The sequence below is a fragment of the Lepisosteus oculatus genome, chromosome 6 (assembly GCF_040954835.1).
Source record: "Lepisosteus oculatus isolate fLepOcu1 chromosome 6, fLepOcu1.hap2, whole genome shotgun sequence".
NCBI lineage: Eukaryota > Metazoa > Chordata > Actinopteri > Semionotiformes > Lepisosteidae > Lepisosteus > Lepisosteus oculatus.
Window position 1 is genome coordinate 16919107 of NC_090701.1, and position 22665 is coordinate 16941771.

At 35.9% G+C, this 22665-nt stretch overlaps 1 protein-coding gene across 2 annotated transcripts in view; it reads right to left on the reverse strand.

Moving 5' to 3' along the window:
- The window catches only part of sugct (succinyl-CoA:glutarate-CoA transferase), a 202023-nt gene that overhangs the window by 177686 nt on the left and 1672 nt on the right, over positions 1 to 22665 (reverse strand). For both annotated transcript variants that reach the window (XM_015354585.2, XM_006634415.3), the window contains exons 2-7: positions 21374 to 21425; positions 18677 to 18750; positions 16632 to 16717; positions 15447 to 15497; positions 12089 to 12209; positions 4500 to 4591 (exon numbers count right to left, since the gene is read on the reverse strand). In XM_015354585.2, coding sequence (XP_015210071.2) covers positions 4500 to 4591; positions 12089 to 12209; positions 15447 to 15497; positions 16632 to 16717; positions 18677 to 18750; positions 21374 to 21425 — 476 coding nt within the window. The remainder of the gene's footprint in view (positions 1 to 4499; positions 4592 to 12088; positions 12210 to 15446; positions 15498 to 16631; positions 16718 to 18676; positions 18751 to 21373; positions 21426 to 22665) is intronic.

Genomic DNA, 22665 nt, shown 5'->3' on the forward strand with positions numbered 1-22665 from the left:
TGACCCCCACATTTAGACTAATCCTAAATGAGTAAGAATAACAGGTTTTGACATTAATGCAATGGCTGCTTCTGTCACCTGACCAGGCTAGTCAAGGGCAAGGAATTCAGAAGATGGTTAAAATGCAGACGGTTTTTACTAACAATGTTTATGGGGAAAAATGACAGAGTATTAACTATTTTAGAAAATTGTGCAAAGTGAAATTTCAGCTTTGTAAACGTTTGCCAGGTTCTGGTTTATGACTTATCTCTTATTTTTCAGAGGAAGAGTCAGTACAAAATCATTATCCCTGAGGAGAAACAGCATTTAGAAATAGAAAGAATATACTTTGTAATGCCATGGAGCTGTAAACTGAATTCCAGTAAAGTAGAAATGGTGAGATTGCTAGTTTATATTCTGAAGCACTTTTGAAAACCACCACAAAGCATTTCATAAGAAATAAAAAGCTCATGTCACCATAAAAGTAAAATTAAAATTGGAAAGTTGCTATATGAAAACAAATTAAACAGAAGAAAAATCAATAACAAAAAACAAGGTATGTGTTCACGCCAGTTAACAAAAATATCCCATGTGTTTGAATCCTTGATTTGTTTATGGTTGGATTTCCAGAGATTTGTGGTATAGCAACAAAATATACTGTCGCCAACAGAGTGCAGACGAACAACAAGATTATATAGCGAAGCAGAATGAACTCAGTAAAGGTTGTACAGTATGGAGGGGAGTAAACAGATACTGTACCAGCTATATACTAAGGTACCAAGCAAATGTAAAAGCAACTCAAACTCTAACAAGACACTGGTGCAAGAACTTCCAAGACAGGTGTGATGTCCACTTGGGTATGAATTCTGAATATATTGTGTCCGGTTAGTTCTCATGCAAATGGTACATTACAATAATGAATCCATGAAAAACATGAACAGGACACACAGTAGATCATATAGCAAACAAGTTGACATTGTTTCTGGTATGGAATACTGGATACAATATTCTGTACATGAGGTTTAAAAGTCAATCCAGATTTTAAAATCATACCCAATTTCTTCATACAAAAATGACAGTACCAGGGTGAACATGTACCTCAGCACTGGAAAAAGAAAGTTAAAATAAGCTTTGGTTATTTACAAAGTAAAACAAAACACATGGACATACAGTACATGACAGTGACAACCACTGGACAATTAATATGTAATGATTTAGGTAAAAAGCTGGTTCCTGACACCAGCTGCTATTAACAATTCTATACAATATCTAAATGATAATGTACCTGTTGGCAAACTTAAAAATGACAAATATTTACTTACATTAACTCACAATGTTCATGGTTATATATAGATATTTACAATACTGTAAGTGGTACATGGGACACAGAACTCCTGTTTCTTATCCTATAAATGGTCTTACAGTACTAAGTCTCTCTAGAAAAATTATACTAAACAAATAGAAACATAATTCCCTATTCAGAATTAATATATCACTAACAAATAAATCAGCATAAATCAGAGTTTTAATGAATTTAAAACAAACAGTGCCTCACTTAGCCTAGAGTTCAGTCTGTTTAGTGCACACATTATCTAGAAGTACAGTAATCTCAGAGTACTTATTGCTTTTGTTTCCTCACCTGTCTGCTACCATTTTCTCTCTGATTCTGTATACAGACTTAATGATTTTACTGCAATTAGTTTAGTTCTAGTTAAAAATTAGTACAATTCTTTGACCACCTCAATTCTTGGCCCTTGTGCCAGAATAAGATAAGCGGGCAGTTTTTGCAAAAACTCCCAAGGATGCTCACTTTTTTATCTAATGTAATAGAATACTTTTGAAGTAAAATTTAAACATTTGGATATTCCTGAGCAACTCAACTTTTTAAAGTGCCCTAGAATTATTGTACATTGCTGTAAGGATTACCTATGGAAAGAGGCAGAAATCCAAAATTATATCATTTGTGTTATAACAGTAAGATCTCTGTAAAAATACCAAGAAAACTGAATCATAGGTTTATGTTTTACATAAGGTTTGGTCATTTTTTCTGTCAGATCCAAAATATGTTCCTCCAGACACCTGACAGCGACCTTATGCAGTAAAAGTGTTTGGCAGATTGTGCTACAGTTGATAAAACACAGTTGGGATGGAGGGTGAAAGTAGAGCTTGTCCAGACTAGCTAGCCCAGCTCTGCTTGGGAAAACAAGCAAAAAGAAAATAAGAAAAACAAATACTAGAAAACAAGGCATAAGCCATTTTGGAATATTGATTTGTTTTTCATTTTGACCTGAGTATTTATCTTGTGACCAGCAGGTCACATGTTCCATTCATTTTGTATCTGTTTTTATGTTCGGTAATTTACACTTACTGTAGCTCACCGTGTGTTTAGCACACCAGTGCAATGTTTACAGCAGGGACTAAGCCCTTGCAGTCAAAGACGAAACGACTCAAAGTGAATACTGAAAATCCCAGCTAGCCGCTAACATCCTATGTAAAAATCAGGAAAAATAAGGTTTCACAGAGAGGACAGAATGCCCCCTTCCCAAACAAAAATAATAAATAAAATAACGTCAGGCCATAATCTCAAGAAAATGTCGCAATAGTCTGCCATTGGCTTTTAGCCCTTTTTAGAGGTGACAGTGTGAAATTCATAGGAAAGTGAAAGAGATGACAAGTGTGATCATTTATTAAATAAATTGTACCACAGTTATGAAACTGCTGAGGATAAAAATAGGGAACAGCAAACAATCTTGAGATTTAAAAATGAAAATCTAAGTTAATGCATGTTATACAGGCAGTTACATGGCAATTGACAAATCTACAAAAATTGTTAATCCTAAATGTCAGCTGTGCAGTTACTGTAGCATAAAAAAGACAGCCCATTGCAGGAATCTGTTTTTACAGTAAATGTAGATTCAATAGTTCCTGAGCATCTGAGCATTGAGAAGCAGCTCAAAAGAGAAGATTCACAAAGGTACCAGATAGTTAAGATGCTCTTATTACCTTAATCATTTCCAACAACCAGGATATAATTAAGGAAACAGATGTGACAGGAAACCGTTACCACAATATGTTACCTTTTCATATTGTTCATAAACAAACAGAAGGAAGAAAGCAGAATATATACATTGCAATAATGCAGTTTAACCATAACATTGCTACCGAAGTGTAACAAAAATGAACAAATCAGCTCTTAGAATGGGACCCAGAGACTGGCGCACTGCAGATGTAACACCAGTCAGGTGTACAGAACCGAACAAGGAAAGTACAGGCAAGTCTTACTTCAGTTATTAGTCAAGTAATGGAAATTATAGCAAAAGTATAACTCTAAAAATGCTGCCAAAACAATTGCATTTTAATATAATCGACCTGGGTTTAGAAATAAAGGGCCTTGTTTCACTAATGTATTCGAATCAGTAACTACATTTGTCTATGTCCTCATCCAGAATGTGAAAAAGCAAAAAGAGAGGACTTTAAATCCAGGAAAACTATGCTGAAGTGCCTTCAACACGTAAGATCTCATTTACAATATAATGTTCAGTTCTTGTCACCATACCAAAGGAAAGATACAGTATTACAGCCTTAGAAATAGCTTACAGAAAAGCAACAATGATTCTTGTTCACAAGTGATTCATACAGGGGTGTATAAAGACAGGGTAACAAGCTAATCCTCTTCAGTCTGGATCACAAATATTGAGAAGAGGTTTGATCCAAGTACATAACGTCCAAAAAAGTATGGAGTCAGTCCAGGGGACTATTTCACACTCTGTAGTGAAACAGACAAATTACTCTTTACACAAACATTTCTTCCTTTTGTTTACAGCCTCTCTTAAAAATCTTATTTTAAAAAGTGATTTGTTGTTTTCAATACAATTTAAATAAATTAAAAACTTTATATTTCTGCCCTCATCACTAAAACTAAAACACTGGAATTAAAACAAAAAATTCAGAAAAGCAAGCAGATACTGACAACACATTTCAAAAGTTATATGTAACGTATATATTAGTGAACTAGTGCATTCAGATCACGTACGTGAGTGATCTTTATCTATTATATACACTACAACATTAGCATGAACACAATTATTAAAACAACGTTGCATACAGCGAACTGGCAAAAATATAGCATATGAACCACCTAGATATTGCTGTAAGGCAAAAATAAAAATACAGCTTGAAAATAGTTCTCTTTTTTTAAATACTGGGTTATACAGATTTTTTTAAGCTTTTTCTGGCTTTTTCAAGGTCTTGGAAATAAGACCCTGATGCACAGATTATGAATACACAGAAAACTGTTAATTCGCTGACAAGAGAGACTCCAAACGGTACTGAAATGCAACAGCAAATTCAGTTTTATATTTACTAAGGCCGTAGGATCTAGCATACAGTTGCAGAGTAATTTACATTACATTCAGATGGTTACAATCTACAAGTAGATTCTTATTACATAGTGGATTGTGTACTGCTATGGACATCACAAACTTCAAAACAACAATTTAAATGCAAACAAAATGTCTCACCTCAGGACCAGTGATGTGCATGAGACCTGAGACTGCACAAGCTATTGAGTCATAGCCAGCTCTCTGGGACATCGGACCAGCTTGTCCATAACCTGTGAAAACAGAAAGTATGATAAATAGGAGTGTGCCACAATCGAAAGATTTGTCAATTTGTCATCAAACGTCACAAGACAGAAATGATCATTGAATTTCGCAATTGATTTTCCCCTAACACGTTTTCATAACGTTCCCATAGAGAAAGAAGATATTTCTCTAAATAAAAAAAAGGAAGCTGTAGAGTTGTTGTTTTTTCTGAAATTTCTTGAATGCCTTAGCATAATTCTCACTGCCTAGAGCAGAAATGATCAGCGGCCTCTGCTTTTTTCTAATTGCACCTTAGTTGTTAAAATGGAAGTGTTTGGGACTCAGTTGTGGACATGAATTTACATCACCATCCATTGGCCTCAAGAGTGACAAGACAATCCTCATTCCTTTGTTAATCACAATTTTTTTATTTAATCAATTCCTTTCACCTTATTTCCCTCAAAGTGAAGCAGTAATTCCATCACCTGAGCTCTCAAGACTTATTTGGACTGACTTCACCACAATAGAAATACAATACACATTTTTTTTAATATAGTAAGCAAAATAAACAATTAAAAAACAGCAGTAACTTCTTTTTGACTACAAAGACAAATAGATTAAAGAAGTAGTGACATTCAGTGCCTTGCAAAAGATTTTTTCCTCTTCTAGTGATGTCTCAATTTGTTGAATTACAAGTGTTGCATATTTATTTTTAACCCAACCGTCTTCCTTCAAATTGGTCAAGTGATGGAGAACATACAGTACTGTCTTACAATAGTAATAGAATTTTATGTAAAATTGTTTTTACAGAGATGCAGAGGAAAGCTTTTTCAAAGAGCTTTTATATTGGTTTATTATTATACTGCAGTACTTGTCATTAAATTTAAAATGAAAATGCTTTTTTCTACCTTTATTGCTCTGTGTACTGCATACTTTGAATAGTTCATGCTGAGTGGTGATTAAATTTGTCTGGCTGCCAGGAGTAATACATTTACTTGAATTGGGACAGATGGGAACCCTGTGCACTTTTTCACTGTTGTTAACCTCCTCTCCATGTTAGTGTTTTAAATAATTTATTATTTGTAATCTAACACCACTAATTACATACCAATGCATAGATTACACATATTTATAAAGTGAGTTTAGTTTAGAACAATATCAACATTAAAAATAATTTATGACACAATTAAGATTTGTATATATTTGTAACTCATATTTTATGTTACTGCTGTTCCCATTTGAATCAACATAGACAAAAGGGTTTTATGGATATATGTTTCCACATACGATGCTTATAAAACTTAATGTTGCAAGAAATTCAAGGAAATAAATGGATTCTGCAGTGTTTTGCATATAGGAAATACTCTACACACCATATGAGAAAATAAGGACTTTCTAGAATTAGTGCCTATACTTTTCAAACCAAAAAATAAAATAATGATGCCAGCAAACAGGGAAAGACTCTTTGCAGTTCATTAAAGTCATAGTCCTCTCCATAAAATCCCTCAATCTTTACTGCTCTAGCAATCGAAAGTTATAATAGAATTTGTTCTGTTTTTCAGACTAAGACCGGGTTTCGCTTCATAAATTTTCACACGGCAAAAACATTTTGTTTAACCACATCATTTAAAGGACAGGGCGTTAATGGGCACCATATGTTAGTGATGACTTGCCTTTTCAGCTCCACTTCAAACGCACCATAACTCATAGTAAGAAAAACTCCCCAGTGCTTCTGGGCAGTAAACTTCAAATCCCAGGCAACCTGAACATAAATGTAAAAAGCTAGAAAAAATTCTGTTTTGTATTACAACTAAAAAGAGCACCCGGCTATTGATTTTGAGATCTAAATCTTATACCAAGTACGTGTCTCATAATAGGGAAAGCTGTGCCACAAAATCAACATCATTATTATTTTATGGAGTACTTTTCAAAGCTCTTGACATGAACATGGGGGGAACTCCATTTTAACTGGATGATATAAGACCCAGCTTTCAAACCTCTTTCTTAAGCTTAACACTTGTATATTTTATTTGAAAGACAAAAGTTTGAACATTTTCTTTAATGCTTTCACTTCCCTAACATTACCATTTTTAACTAGGCTGATGCAACAGATTGGTTCCCTGTTGGGTTTTTTTTGCCTCTTTTTAATTTTGGTTAGCAAAAGTGAACTGAATTATAATCACCCAAGTTTGTGTGGGTGGGTGGCAGCTGAAAACTAACCTGGGACAGAAATGAACCCATCACACACAGTCAATATGCAAAGACAAGTAAAGCAATGCTCAACCGTAGTCACTTATTCTCACCCTCAATTTAGTCCTGCTTTTAGTGACAACTGAAAAACCCCAGTAGATCTCAACCTGAAGTCTATCTGGAAACTGGTTGCAGAAAACCAACAGTTGGAATACTGTATAATTGATGGGTTTTTTTTCTGCCCTATATATAATAAAAAGTGTAGGAGCACATTGCCAAACATAATCATCATAACTGGTGGATCCTCATAGCCCTGGTGTTGTTATAATTTTATCCTGTGCATTATATGTAAGAGGACACTGCATTTCACAAACCTCTAATATCATGTACCATGTTGTCATTCAGGTACACAAAGTGTTTTGTCAGTGTTCTATTCAATTTAGTTATATTAGCAGTACTCCAATACAGTCTCCTACCACATACTACTAATATTACTAGAACAAATGTCACAAGTCCTAAAGGAGCATTACCAGTGAGACTGGTTGAAAAGTACAGTATTTGTATAGTACACAGCAAATTCCCAGTTTTACTGTAAAGGAAAAGTGCTATTTTAACAAGACAGAACTGCAGCTCTCCTTTGTTAATCAGACCAAGAAATTATATTTATATAAGTGTATGAAGCACAGACCTTTTCTACAGTGCATCTAGACTGAACTCACTGGCCGTAAAAGCATCACAAAGTTACAGGAATTCAGATGACAGATGACTGACCTGAGCTACACAAGGAATCATTATGTAGTTGCTCAGCTTGATGAGGTCTTTCTTGACTTCTAATCAATTAGTGACTCGCAATGCTCCTCTCACTGTGTACTCTGTATATTTATTTTCCAAAGGCACAACATTCTTTCTCTCAAGGCCAAAATGAAAAAAGATCACTGTTTGTACAATATATCTTGACTAATATAAACTCAACATTTATGGCAACATTTTAAAAGCCTTATTAAAGACTGGAATGTAAAACAATTAAAATGAATTAAAACCACCCCAAGTGGATTAAAAGCATTAGAGTATTGGTTAACAAAAGATGAAATCAAAATCAAGCCTGGTACCAATATGTTGTAAAATGCAGAGTACAGTATTAAAATTGCACCTCTGCGAATATAAAGCATTCCCTGTGAGAGGATTGTGGACATTCTTCTCTATTAAAATTCTGAAGTAAATACATGAAGTTTCAGCTTGTTTCCCAGTCTAATTCGATCAGACATGAACAAACAGAAGACATATTGCTTAGTTGTCCTTCAGAGAGGGGAGCTGCTAGGAAGTTAATGGTTTACTTTAAGTGTGAAATACAAGGAAGCCTAAAGATCAGTGGGGACAATTTCTTCACCCATCCCCAGCTTCAGTTCATCCCATAAAAAGACTAATAAAACTGAGCACAGCAAACGCTCAGATAAAGATGATTTTCCCTTTCTCAGCAGTCCAGCAGCCCTGCAGTCCATACTGACCTCTCAGATGATACACTGGACTAATAGCTACTACTACTAATATGTGACGGCTCCATTCCAGGACCTTTTAAATGTATTCACTGCAAACAATGCTGTATTCAATCCAAGGGAGACATTAGTAGCCTTTTTTGTTCTATTGCCATCCAAAATGAATTCGTCCAAGTCTGCATTCTGACATTAAACTTCATAATGGAGAAAACCTGCCTCTACTCCAATGGTGCCCCTGGACAAACACTTCAGACCCATTCCTGAATTTTCTATTAATTCTTCTGCATCAGAGCCATTAACAATTTTGAACAGACAGGTGCTGACGTGAAGATTTGATTTGTCTTTTTTCACTCACATTCTGTTTTGCAGACATGCCTTTGACACTCCCTGGGGGTTGACGTTGCCTGTCCAGTACTTCCACTGCATGATCGTTTTTATCTAGAGAAGCAAAGTAAAGGGTCTGACGTCCTCTATTCACGTTCCTTCTTTTAGGGGCTCTAGCAGCTGTTATATTTGGTATAAGGTTTCAAATATTGTAATCATTTTAAGGAACAATATTTACAACGAAACAAATGTAGCTTCCAAAAATCATAATTATTGTATGATTTCCCACTAATCATTAATGGTTTGCGGTACAAAATAAAAACCAGAGATAAGGAGTATTTTAAAAACCCTGAATTTCTAAAGATAATTATGGTGCTCTTTGGGCAAAATATTATATCCATTATGGACAACAAGGATGGGATACTGGTGTTTCCCTCTGCATTTCGCTTGAGAGTTTTCCAACCAAACTGTGTTGTGGTGTTTTCTAATTTCCTGAAGTCAAAGTGCTGTGGAAATGCAGTTTTCCTTACTGCGCCGAGCAATTCATTTTCATTATTATGGGCTCTTTGCAAAGGCAACTGTGGAACTTGATGAACTTGTAAGAACTGATAATGAAATATCTGAATCACATGTACTGCCTCCAGGTAAATCCTGAAGGTTGTAATGAAGTGTTTTTCTAGTGCAGTGGCAATCACCAAAACAGTTTGTATATTTAACATGCAGTATGTAAATTACTTAAAATATGAAAAGCACAATAAGGTTTTCAAATTGATGCAATGGCCTTCCAAGTTTATAGTCACCAATAATTCAATTGAAATGTTATCAGATAAGCTTGTAAGAAAATTAAAAGCAAAATTTATAGTAGGACATTTTGGTTAAAAGGAGTATGTAATGAAATGCCACCACAATGCAGTCTCCTTTACACATTTGTTGGAGAATGTTAATAAATGTCCATTTTAATTGATAGTTTATGCTGATTCCTCATTTACTTTTACTTCAGTTCATTTCCAGATGTCCCCATAATTTTGAAGTCCAGTCAAAAATATATAAATATATGCTTTCATACACATATTTTGATATGTCTCTCTTGTCAAGAGACTTACATTTTATAGAGTTTAAAAACACATGCTTCCATAAACTGACACACTTTAAACTGTTTAGACTATCTTTGGACTTTCTAATTAGACTGCACTCAGCGCACGTCTGTTTTATTTAGAGACATTCCTGGGAGAACAATATATAGCTAGAAATTAATCTTTAACCTACTTTTTTACTAAAGCTCTGGTGTGGATCCAATCTAAGTTCTGAAGAACACTGTTTTACCAATTTAATATGGCCCTTAACACCAACCAAAATTAAATAAACAGACATTCATAACACCAAATGTATTTCTGAGAACATTTCCTCTTTCTTTTTCCTGTAATTTACTAAAGCCCTTTGTCTTAAACTACAGTATAGAACCTCTATTTGCCAAAAAAACATAACAGGTGACAAGCAACAGTAATTGTACATTAGTAAGAGAACAAGTATGCTGTACCAAAGCCCGACCTTTTTAAAACAATGGCGATAATTAACTCACAAAAACTTAATCTTTTTTTAGATTAAAATATAGCCAATTTATACATATCTGTGGGGCACTTGGACAAATAGGTTGTATACAGTTCCACAAGGTTTGTCATGTGCCTCACTTAACATGGATGAATATGGATGTCATCCACTACAAAAATACCTTTGTTTACCAGAAGAACTGCAAAAGTGTTAATCACAGTGGGGTGTCCTGTCCAGGATGACTTACTACTGTGTGTACTGTATGATGTTTCAACTAGATATGTACAAGAAAACAAACAAGTAAGCACAATAAGATGAATTAATACAATTATGTAAGAATGATTATAAACTGAGTGGTTTCCAATAAACCCAGCACAATCTGGTTGTGTATTGTATTTGCTGTGCTAAACAAAAGTAAACAGTAAGAATTAAAAGAGCATTTATGACAATAGAAACACAAGTAAGTACCGCTGTGTTTAAATGCATTTATACTGTTACAAATACACCCCCCTTAACAAGATGCAGTTAATAACACTGAATATTTATACATTTATGTTGATAAAAAGTCAAATTTGTAAACCTGCATCTAAAAAGGAATTATACATTACTAATTCTTCTTCCAATAAGACCAGACGCAGAGTAATAATCTCCCTCTCATCTCAAGAGTTATGTTATCTTCATTGACCTGAAACTGGCTTCTTGGTGTGCTATATCACACTTCTCAAGACTATGTGTGTAAATACAATTTAAGATGAGACAGTACTGCTGTCTATGGAACAAATTGCAGTACTGGAGCTGTCAGGACAACACCAGTGTGGATCGTTATTACAGCTGGATCCTTCTCTGAACTCAAGTGTTTTTCAGTAACCCTTCTTTTTGGAATGCTGTGACCTTCAGGTGTACCTCTTTATCAAGTGTATGATTAATTAAAAGTGGATGATACACTCTAATTAATCAGTATAGACCATTAGGGGACTCAATTTGTTATTGTGAATATCAAGGTCAGTTTTCTTTCTGTCATAAATAAACTTTTTTTTCAGATGTACACTTAAACTTCGCCAATTAAACCAAAGGAAAAATCATTTTCAATATCAGTTTGGGACACAGAAGAATGTGTGGCTTCAGATTACAACGTGAGGCTTCTTCATCATTTTAATTTTGTGACTACTAACTCTTTTAAAAAAGAAGCAAAACCCTTGCTGTGTAGCCACTTTCATTTTAGGCTCATGCAAGCTACAGCATTTTTCACAGATTGTTTTATTTTTTTTTTACAAGGCAAGTCTGCAATATATGAAATTTGTTTTTAATGAGGCTGGTAATTAAAAGAACATTAAGAACATCAACAAGTTTAAAAACTGTTACACAGATGTACAGTATAATCAACACGGTTAGATGTAATTGTAAATTACAGCGCCCACCCACCGTCATCACCTTCTTCACTTCTTAAGCAACTGTAAAAATTGTTCCACAAAATAAAGCAACAAATTTAACCGTTATGTAGTAGTCTAATCCCATCCATGCTTTTTTCTCTTGTTTCGAAACCTTGAGGCCAAACTGAACCTGAAGAGTGTAATTCCTTCGACTTTCTTTGATGGAGCTAACTGAGGCTTCGTAAAAGCCTCTTACTTTACTAGCGATGCAAGACAAGATGCCTTGATTGACTGATTGCACTTCTGTGAAATGGAATTCCACAAGCAGAAAACGGCTCAGCTGATTGGCCCTGTGCTTAATTGGGACATTCCTCAGGAGTAGCAGCAGTCAGGTGCAGAGAGCAGGCTTCTCTGAATGTGGACCACCGGCCCGGAGGGGTTCTGCAAGCCAACAGTGACAGATCACAGAAACACACACTCCTAATCTAGTGAAGTGCTTACTCAGGGTCCCAAGTTGTTGCTCAGGGGTCGGCATTCATCACAGTTACAAAGGTCATCCAGGGTTTCGTGGGAATCACAAAGTGTTAGAGGGAAACTATACCTGTGATGGAACAGTACACAAGATGTGGCGCCAATTTTTGTACATCCTCATAGCCCAGTCCCATTTCACCAAGTTTGCCAGGAATATAGTTTTCCATTAGAACATCACAGACAGCAGCAAGCTGCAAGGGAGAAACACTTATTTTAATTCTGCAGTGGTGAGAATCATCCTTCTCTTCACTTTAGTAGGCAGTTTAATGTCATATCCATGGTTGATATCATGTGACATCCCCACAGTGTGGTAGGTCATGCCTTATCATCACTATTCTTGCTTAAAACAATTTTCTTAATTACAAATTGTACTTGGACAAAATTCCCCAGTTGGAACTTAGCTTTTATAAAGTAATTCATGCAGTTCTGTAGCATGTGTCACATCTTTTTGATAAAAATCAATACAAGCTCTGTAAACAAAGCATAGAACGGTGCAGATGTAGACAGTCTGGTCTTTTTCCAAGATATGAAATGAGTGCCAGTGAAGGGCAAATATCACTACTTTCCTATTTTCAAGGATTGTGTCTTTATCCTCACCAGAAAACTACCAACCCATCAATTCACCCTAAAAATAAAGCAGATTATGAAACTATATTCTTAAAGCACAACCAGAATAAAACTATTATTTAGATTTCTCAAATGCAAATGCCACCTACAGTAATTTTAATATTGACCTTAATACTGTTGTGATTGATGGGGGTGGGGGGTAGGTCTGAGCTGCAACAATGTTAGAAGTTTTTGTAAATAATCTGATAACATAAGTATTTTATAATGTTAATAACAATTTGAATGGTTAATTACAAATGCATAATAGAGGCATCTTTCAATACAGGGAGAACAGATGTTTAGTTTGATTGTCCTGCAAACCAAACAACCACACAGTTTAACTTTGAATGCTTGAACATGTTAAGAACATTTCTGGAAGGTATTTCAGAAAATCCCAAGAGTGTACACTTAACATGAATAGCTTGTACAGTATGTGTGTCTTTAAACAAACACAACAGGAGGCTGGGCATCTTAGTACTCTGCAACTTGAAATAGTCTTTGAAAATCTACGTAAATGGCTGAACCAAGAGATTCTATGAAAATGTTTCACCAGCACCTGAGCAAACCTCATACTAGTTAAGACCAACTCTGCCATTTTGTTTGTTCTTGTGTGCACTTCTATCCTTCTTTACTGCCTTGTAAGTAACGAATCACATTATGTTGGGGTTTTTTCACTAATAACCTTTGAGACACACACCTGAATGTCTGTCCACAACTAGTTTCACAATGTTAACAAGTGATACAAAACAGTATAGGTCTTCTAAACATACAACAATAAATATGTTACAGGACCTTGGTAAGCACATCTGTGATGCTGTGTAATAATAATTCACTGAACTGATTTTCTATTTTCCATAAGGGCAGTTAAACAGAGCTAGGAGAGAAGGTTTATGGAAAAAAACAAAACTTTATCGGGACAGTGTGAAGTTCATCCAACACTCATTACAACCATAATGACTGCTATGGGAGGCAGTTCAGCTTGGTCAAATAAAACAGCCTTAATGATCTTGTAAGACAACCATTTCCTGGCAATAATGCTTGTTTGGATTTCATCACAGAAACAGAAATATCTAATCACAACAATGTTTTTAATTCCGACACAAAACACAAGTACTTCCAGTCATACTTATTCTCCTGCAGTGATCTCAAGAGATGCAGCCAAGTATATTCACTGCCAATCTAATCTGTCTTTCATTGCTCATGCCTTCTGAAACTAAATCCGTCTTCATTTTCCTTTCAATAGTGTGCATCATGTTACTTGTAAAGGATGTCTTCTTCATTTATACAGATGTCTACATATACAGATGTCTACAGGAACTGCATTTTTCATTATACAAAAAATATAAATGGATTTATTTTATATCACTAATCACACATGCTGAGATACCGTGTTTTCACTCATTTCTGGTTATGTAGACCAAGGAAATAGGTGTATAGACCTATGTTACATACATTCAGCAGCTACATATTTATCACCATACCTTACTTATCTTTTTCCATTTATATACTCCACTGAAATCACCCTTCACTCACTTTATGAGTTTTCCTACCTCTCGAATGCAGATATGGTCCAATCCTTCTTTCAGTTCCATCTTATAACTACAAGATTTCCTCACAGATATCTAACTACACAACCTAATGTGTGAAACTCAAACCTAATGTGTGAAAATGTGACCAGCTCTTCCTTCCTCATCCTGAAACCTCAAACTTAATGTGTGAAAATGTGACCAGCTCTTCCTTCTTCATCCCCAAACCTCAAACCTAATGTGTGAAAATGTGACCAGCTCTTCCTTCCTCATCCCCAAACCTCAAAACTAATGTGTGAAAATGTGACCAGCTCTTCCTTCTTCATCCCCTCACTCTGATCCATCTCTGTTTAATTTGATTCTATCACACTCTCTCCTCCTCTACTGCTACAAACCTTGGCTTCATGCACAAAGGATAGTCCAAGTTTGCTCTCTGTATCCATAACCTGCCTGTGGCAACTCAACAACACTGTTAGCTCACTTCTCCTGTGCAACTTCCAAGTGTGCGGCCTACTTCTGCTTGGATCTGATCTTTGTTTGAGAGCCAAATAGTCACCTAGAGTGGACTGAATAAATTCCTCTCATTTGTAACCTTTCTTATGTTGTCCTGTTGTTTTTACCCATCATCACTTCATCACTCTGTCCCCTTCTGGCTCCAGCCCTTTATATCTGTTCTTATCTGCTTCACTTTTCTGCTGTTGGTCTCTTGCTCCTTCTCTTCCCTGTCCAACATGTAATGTAATAGAACCACCTACTAAGAACATGAGGACTGTACCATCTCTTCATGCCCTCCCAATTCCCCCGAAAGACTCACTCCTTGAGACCATAACTTCAGATTAAAGGATTCATCACTGGATTGCTTGCATTTTATGTTGTATCGCTTTTGATTCAGTTCACTGTATCGTTTTTCAAATTTTGTAACTGATTTAAGTTCTCATCTGTTTCTTTTTGTTAATACTGCTCTACATTATGTTCAATTATTAATACTTTATATAAATTGCATGGAAGAAAGGCAGGAGCTAAGTAAATATATATATTTGCATGTACTACAAATATGTATAATTATACTAAGAACATTTAACGGAACATAAGGATTGTTTTTTATAGGAACATTAGGAATTTTCTGTTATTTAATGTTACTTATATCCTTTAATCGGATTCATGGGAACAGAAACTTACATTTCAGGAATGGGATATATGGTTTCATTCTTATGAAAATATGTAATTCAGAAAAAATAAGAAAGCATTTTTTTACCTGTAAAGTTACAATTGTGAGTTCAAAACCAAATTTCTTACCTCCAGAATCACTTTTACACCTTTTGGATCTTTCAGATTTACAGCTATGCTCTGTAAAAACAGTGCCAATATAGGTATTAATATAGGTTTAACATATTTAAAGTAATATTTAAATATAAAATATAACATTAGAAGTAAATATAATTTAAAAATATACTCAATATAATATTAAAGTAATAATTAAATATAAAACATAATATTTAAATAGAAACATATTTGCAAGGACAACTTCATGGACTCACTTTTAAGCTTCAAAAAAAGAAATAGAAAACGAACAACAGGATGTTTACTGTTTTAGGTATGCCATCTGCAGAAGACCTACGACCTAGACTAAAAAAAAAACACTTATTTTTATGAGATTCAAAGAGATTTCTTTCTGATACAAGCCATTCATCCCCATCAAGATTGTTTGGTAGTTAATCATATTTTCAACTTGTGTCCTCTGGCTCCCTTAATCAATGCCTTTGAATATTATAAGCACTTGAATAAGGTCTTCTCCTAGTCTTTTCTGCTCCAAACCAAAATATCCAGTCTTTATATCCTGTCAGGACACGTCTTTATGCACTGGAATGCTTCTGGCTCCTCTTCTCTGGACTGTCAAGAGCAGTAGTACCTTTTCTGTAATGTGGTGACAGAACCTTTACACAATAATCAATATTCTGATATATTTTTACTATAAAACCCCCCTAAATTAAATCCTATGCATTTAAAAACAAGTTAATAGCAAGTTCATTAATATAACCTTATTTGTGCCCACTAAAATGCTCTGCTATATTATCCAGATTATTGTATTTTTTAGTAAAGGATCATCATCCTCAGCTGCAACTCTTCAGGAAATGACAGTATGTTCTAAAAACGGAGGTCTGCACTATGAAACATGATCCGTCTGTTGTAATCACCAATGCAATGGTGGAAGTGTTGCAGTATACACTTGCATCTTATTTGTATAATTGCATTTTGTAATTAAATTAAATTATCTTGATTCTAGCATAAAGGTCAAGTTTAATGTTGCAGTCTGTTAGACCACTCTAGTTGGTACTGCACTACTAAACATTTTACACTTTCATTACATATGATACATTACTTACTGTACATCTCCCCAAACATATATTGATCAAAATACATAGATTTGCTCAATGAATACTATAAATAGTAAACATGTGAATATATCTTTTTTGTCATTACCTTTTTGTTTCGGTTCACACTTAGGAAATATGCACTTTCAGTTCCCACAAATGGAGGTCCCCATGCTCTGGTATCATCACCTGATCCTAAATCCACCACAGGGAGAAACAAGTTATTTTTAAGTCATTGCCAGCTCTGTTGTAGGGTACCATTATAACAGGTCTCAGAAACCCCTCATGCATTATCAAAACATTTTTGAACAAGGTGAAAATCAATTAATTCAATTGGTCAGAGTACAAAAAAAACTGTTTAACAGGCTCGCTAGTGCAGGTACAGAATTGCTGGTTATTAATAAATCACAGTAAATCAGCTCAAGTAAAGTTGATTTCTAAATGACTCATCATTTACCTGAACAGTCAATTCTCTGCACTGAAATCTCACAAGTAATTTCCAGTCCTTGATTCACACTAAAGGTATAATTCAATGAAAAAGGTTAAATTATGAGTTCTCTCATTAAATGATAGTGACAGGGCTCACAACTATGTTACGATATGAGCTACAGGACACAGAATGAGTAATTCATCATTGTATGTTTCAAAGAAAAAACATACTGTACAGTCCTCATACTGATAACCCTAAGAAAAATGATCATATACCAATTCCAAACTGGGAAGAAATATTTTCCAAAAAGATCAGCTTCCGACAAACTGAATTGAAGGGTTTATTTTAACCAAATATTACATTCTATAACATCCATTCTCCTGTATCAGGCTTCTGGTTTTGACATTTCCTGTGAGTGCACAATGTTGCAATCTAGAGCGCAATTTGTCATGATTTTAAAGTGAGCAAACAGAGCATAAAAATAGAAAGTTGCACTGTATAATAGATTTGGTTTTTAATGCCGCGGTGCTGGATATTCAGCACCAACTCAAACAATGTGTATGTCTGATTAGGCTGTTTTCCCCTGGGAGCTCTCTTTTACAACAGAAGCACTGCTGCTACCTCTTCTTAAAACATATCAAGTGTAATCTGGGAGCTAGACAACATCTTCAAGGCTTCAGCACTTTCCTTTCACTTGCATCACAAAACGAAATGGTTGCATATTTGACCAGTACAGCTCTCCCTGCCCCTGCTGAAATTTGATCCTGGTGACTCTGCAGGCTCCTGACCCACACAGCACGACTTCCTACACAGTGAATGAAAGACTGGGCTTTCTATGGTGGTGGAGTTCATTATTGTCTAGGTTTTAGAATAGGGAAACGTCACTTCTGTAATTCACACCGTGTATGTGCCGTGTTACAAATACTCTAAACTTGAATGCGAGGCAGAAGTGTTTAAATGGGAGCTACAGTGTTAATAGGAGCTCTCTTCGGTCCACTTGAATATTCTCGTCTGCTGCACTAATATTATTAACAGAACCTGCCTCTTGTTTTCTTTGTAAAGCAAAAGAAAATGCTGCAGAATTTTCACAAGAGTAAGTGTCACAGAGGGACAAAAGTGGGTTCAGGACATCGGCCTGGGCCTATATTCATTTAAAGTATGCACAATAATGGTCAGTGTTTCTGTCAGGATTTGGTGTGTGTTTTTTTTTCTTTTATGTGTCCTTCCTCTTTTAATTAAGGTCTCCAAACTTCCCCAGCGCAGCCAGTATAACGGATGACAATCAGCAAAGCTTGAATGATACACTGTTTGCCTAGAACAGAAACAGGGGAACAGAGGTGATGGATAGGAGACAAAGGAGAAGGGATGATGCAGCATGATACCTGGTCAATTGAATACAGTCAGTTCCCTAAGTATCCCCCACTCATTAAATATGATATGTTCCATGATCACCCAAACACTTCCACCCCTCATTCAAGTCCTAGAGTTCAGGACCAAAGAGGATATACAGTATAAGCCTTTAGTACGGGGCTTTAGTAGGCCAATATAGAGCAGCAGCTACCCTGTATTTGTTGTGGAGACTGTGACACAGGCACTTAAATACTTTTCATTGTGTGAACGTTGTCTATGACAGGATTGTAATGCCTGAGAAAATCTGTGTTTCCAAACCTCTAATACTTTTCTAAAATAATAATTACATATAACCTTGTTTGCTGTACACGTACCTGGCCTTTCTACTTTGATCACTTCAGCACCTAGGTCTCCAAGTATCATACTCGCAAATGGACCAGCCAAAACTCTGCAAAGAATTTCAGAGAAGGTGATTAGGAAGAAGGCCAGCACAGCGACGCAGGGGTTAACATTGTTGCCTCACAGCGCTGGGGCCCTGGGTTCAATTCCAAACCTGGGGTGCTATCTGAGTGGAGTTTGTATATTTCCCCTGAGTTCACATGGGTTTCCTCCAGGTGCTCTGGTTTCCTCCCACAGTCCAAAAATATACTGGTAGATTAATTGGCTTCTGGGAAAATTGGCCCTGAAGTGACTGTGTTTACCCAGAGATGGACTACTGTCCATCTACTGTCCATCTCTGTGAACTCTCAGGTTCACAGAGGTGTGAACCCTGACTTGCTTGCCGGGATAGGCTCTGGCTCCTCTGTGACCATGAATTGGAAGAAATGGTTATAAAATGGATGAATGGGTGGATAATCATAAAGACCATAAACCTTTTTTGTTTAGATACAGAATGTAAGGAACAGTTTTCAGATGCTAGCATCACATAGGTTTTTATAAACATACAACACCTTCTGGCATCTGAATTTATCAATGTAAAGAATATAAACATTCTTCTTAAAAATGTAACAATGAACACAAAGGAGTAAAAATAGCATCAGAGCATATACAAAAACTGATGGGACCCAGCAGTATTAGACTGCTAAATGAGTATATTAAGTGCATTGGATTTGTAGCACCAATTAATATCATCTGCAAATGTTATTGTGCAAATTATGCAACAAATAAATTTCCTGTCCCACTTTGTGCTGTATATTTAAAGAGCACAGATATTTGCTCCCATTCGCTCTGTTTTACATGTTTTTAAAATATGGTACCCTATCTGCTAACTGCTATCAAATAAAACACCTTAAGACACTTTATAGTGCCAATTAGTATCAGACTTTGGAATTTGCTCCCTTACCATAATACCTGATTTTCATACTGAAATTAAAAAGTACTTGTCAATGAAAAGTGAACAATCATAAACCAATCACTACACAAGGATTCTGGGCATTAAATGTCGACATATCTACACCATTTGCAATAAATAAGTCACCATGAAAAGAAGTTGAAATAAACGTAGAAATCCACAACACTCCAAACCAAATAACAGATATCAACTGGAATTGGTTCCTCATAGGCTGCTAAACAAAGTGTACACTACATACAGTATATAAGTATAAAATATATCACATAACTGATCGTCTTGCAAGATGATTGCTTTGCTAAAAATACATGATACTGCATAAAGCTGTTTCAGTCTCCAACATGATTTGGAAAACAGAATGAAGTTCATTACTGACATGGATGTTACAAAGACAGAACCGCAGATAGTTAAACAGTTGTGCATGCCTGTGAGGGCATAAATTCTCTGAAGCAAGGTCATTTTAATATTTCAGTTTCGCTGATTTCGAAGATGTTCACAAGCCTCAGAGGCTGCCACCAGGCTGAGAAGGGGGCACAATCACAGGGGACAAGCCTGTCAGGCTGTAAGGTGGAAAGGTCCCTGCCTCTGTTTGGCCTTGATGATACTGTTATCAGTTATCAGATGGGACCACAAGACACGTCAAACCCAGGGCCAAAAAACCCTTGTGCATCTTTCATAAGACATTGTAATGTAAAAATCATTACAATGAGGATTGAAAGGAATTATTTTATTAATAGTTCAGATATAACAAAGTTTTGTACATCATGGCAATCATGCACATTGATTTTGCATTCATAAATACACTTGAATAAACAGTTTGCAAGGTAATGACTAGAGCAGTGATAAAACCTGGTGTGATTATACACAATGCAAGCAAAACATCATTTACGAGACAGAGGCAGTGTTTCAAGTGAGATCCATACACTGTGTATTTAAACCCATGTATCAAAGCTCCTAGCTCTCTGGAGTTTGTAGTCTCTGTTAGAAAAGCATGACAAAATGGACAAATATTTCCATTTACCTTTAAAAATCATTTCACCTTCATTTTCCTTTCCTGTGAGCTCATGTTTTTGTATGCTTTTGTGTTTGTAACCACTTTTGTTTATAGTACTAAAATATAGTAGGTGGGTTTTGTTTTTTTTTATTTTCACTGTGAGTTATTTTTGTTATGAAGTATAATAGACGTTTTTCTTCCAAATGAGAATGTGAAAAGTTTCTAAAGTGACATTCCACACATAACTCACACCTTAATACTAGTTACCAGAGCACCAATTGTTTTCATCTCAAAGTAGGCACATTTAAGTGCACAAATTATATTTACAGATATCTCTGAAATTCTTAGAATAATTCCAAATGCATAAGGACAACACAACAGTATCTTTTATAACCCAGGCAGTGTCTGTTAAAGAGTTAATGTAGTGTTTTTAAATGGAAGAGCAATGCCATTCATTGCAAAGCATTATTAAAGATCTGCAGTGAAAAAAGCTTGTGGTGCAGAATTAGAATGGTCAGTGTACTGGTCTATCTGGTTAGCAAACACTGATTAGTGACATTGTAGATCTCAAAAGCAACAGTGAGCCATATAGACACAGTGCAATGTAAACTGGAAACCAAATGTCTCCTGCGGTTCATAAGTCCACATTCACAGACCTGGGCGACAACAGCCTAAAAATATATTGTTGGTACACAGCTTTACGGCACAGGAATAGGAAAAGAAACCAACCTTGTGAGATCCAAAATTTTGATCCCTTCAAGGGGCTTTACATTCATTTGTCCTACAAGGAGAAAGAAATATGTATAATATTACAAACCAATACTTCCTTTAATTTACTTCAGAAGGTCAAATGAAACAAATTTATTATGCTCATCACATTGACAAATGAATTGTGATGTAGGCATTGCAAGGTGTTTTTTCAAACTCAGTCTGTTGCTGATTGATATACTATTTCTAATAGAAAAGCAGCAGTGGAAATACACTCTGGGCAGGCAACTAGGCTAAGATTAGGACACATGTGCATCTTCTAACTCCACCCACCTCTACAAAAGTAGGGTTGGAGCTCAGGAGAAAACTTCCTTAACATTTCTTTAATTTTCCAACATACTGACAATACATATTACCACCATATGGATTTCTGAGTAGTTTGGATAACTTCTAGTTAGAAACTCTAGATCATCACCTCCAAGAATGTTAGTGTTATTAGAAGTTGAAACCCTTATTATGCAATCCTCAATAAGCCTATGGTTATCCAATATAATACAAAACATAGGCGTACCAGCCAACAGCCATATAACCCTGCAGCTCTCAACTGGCTACCCACTGAAGCTCAGCAGGGATGAGCCTGGTCAGTACCTGGATATGAGACCCCCTAGGAATCTATGGTTTCTACTGGAAGTGGTGTACTGTAAGTGGGGCCAGTGGGGTGCACCCACCCTGCGGTCTGTGTGGGTCCTAATTCCCCAGTATAGTGGCAGGGACACTATACTCTAGTGGGCGCTGTCTTTCGGATGAGATTTTAAACCAAGGTCCTGTCTCTCAATGGTCATTAAAGATTTCTCGATAAGAGTAAGGAGTTATCCCAGCCACATTTCCCCCTTAGCCTTTACCATGGCCTCCAAATTGTCCCCATGTCTGATTGGCTTGCTCTTGCCCTGCGATGGACTTGAGCCCCATCCAGGGTGTACCCTGCCTTGCGCTCGTTGCTTGCTTGATAGGTTCCGGCTTCCCACGACACCATATGGTATAAAGGGTTTTGGCAAATGACATGACATAAGCACACCACTGATTGATGTGTTTTTCTTGTGATGTTATTACAAACATTATTTTGAAATTTTCAAAAACAGCATTGCATCCAAGCATGTTAAAAAAATTAAGGTCAGCATTTTTACAATTCAGTTCTGAGAACTAATGCATATTCAGCTTGAAATACTAGGAAACAAACATAACATAACATAAAGGATAACCTTTGTAATCGATAGGCTTGAAAAGTGTGTAGTGAGTAGACTGTGAATATCTCA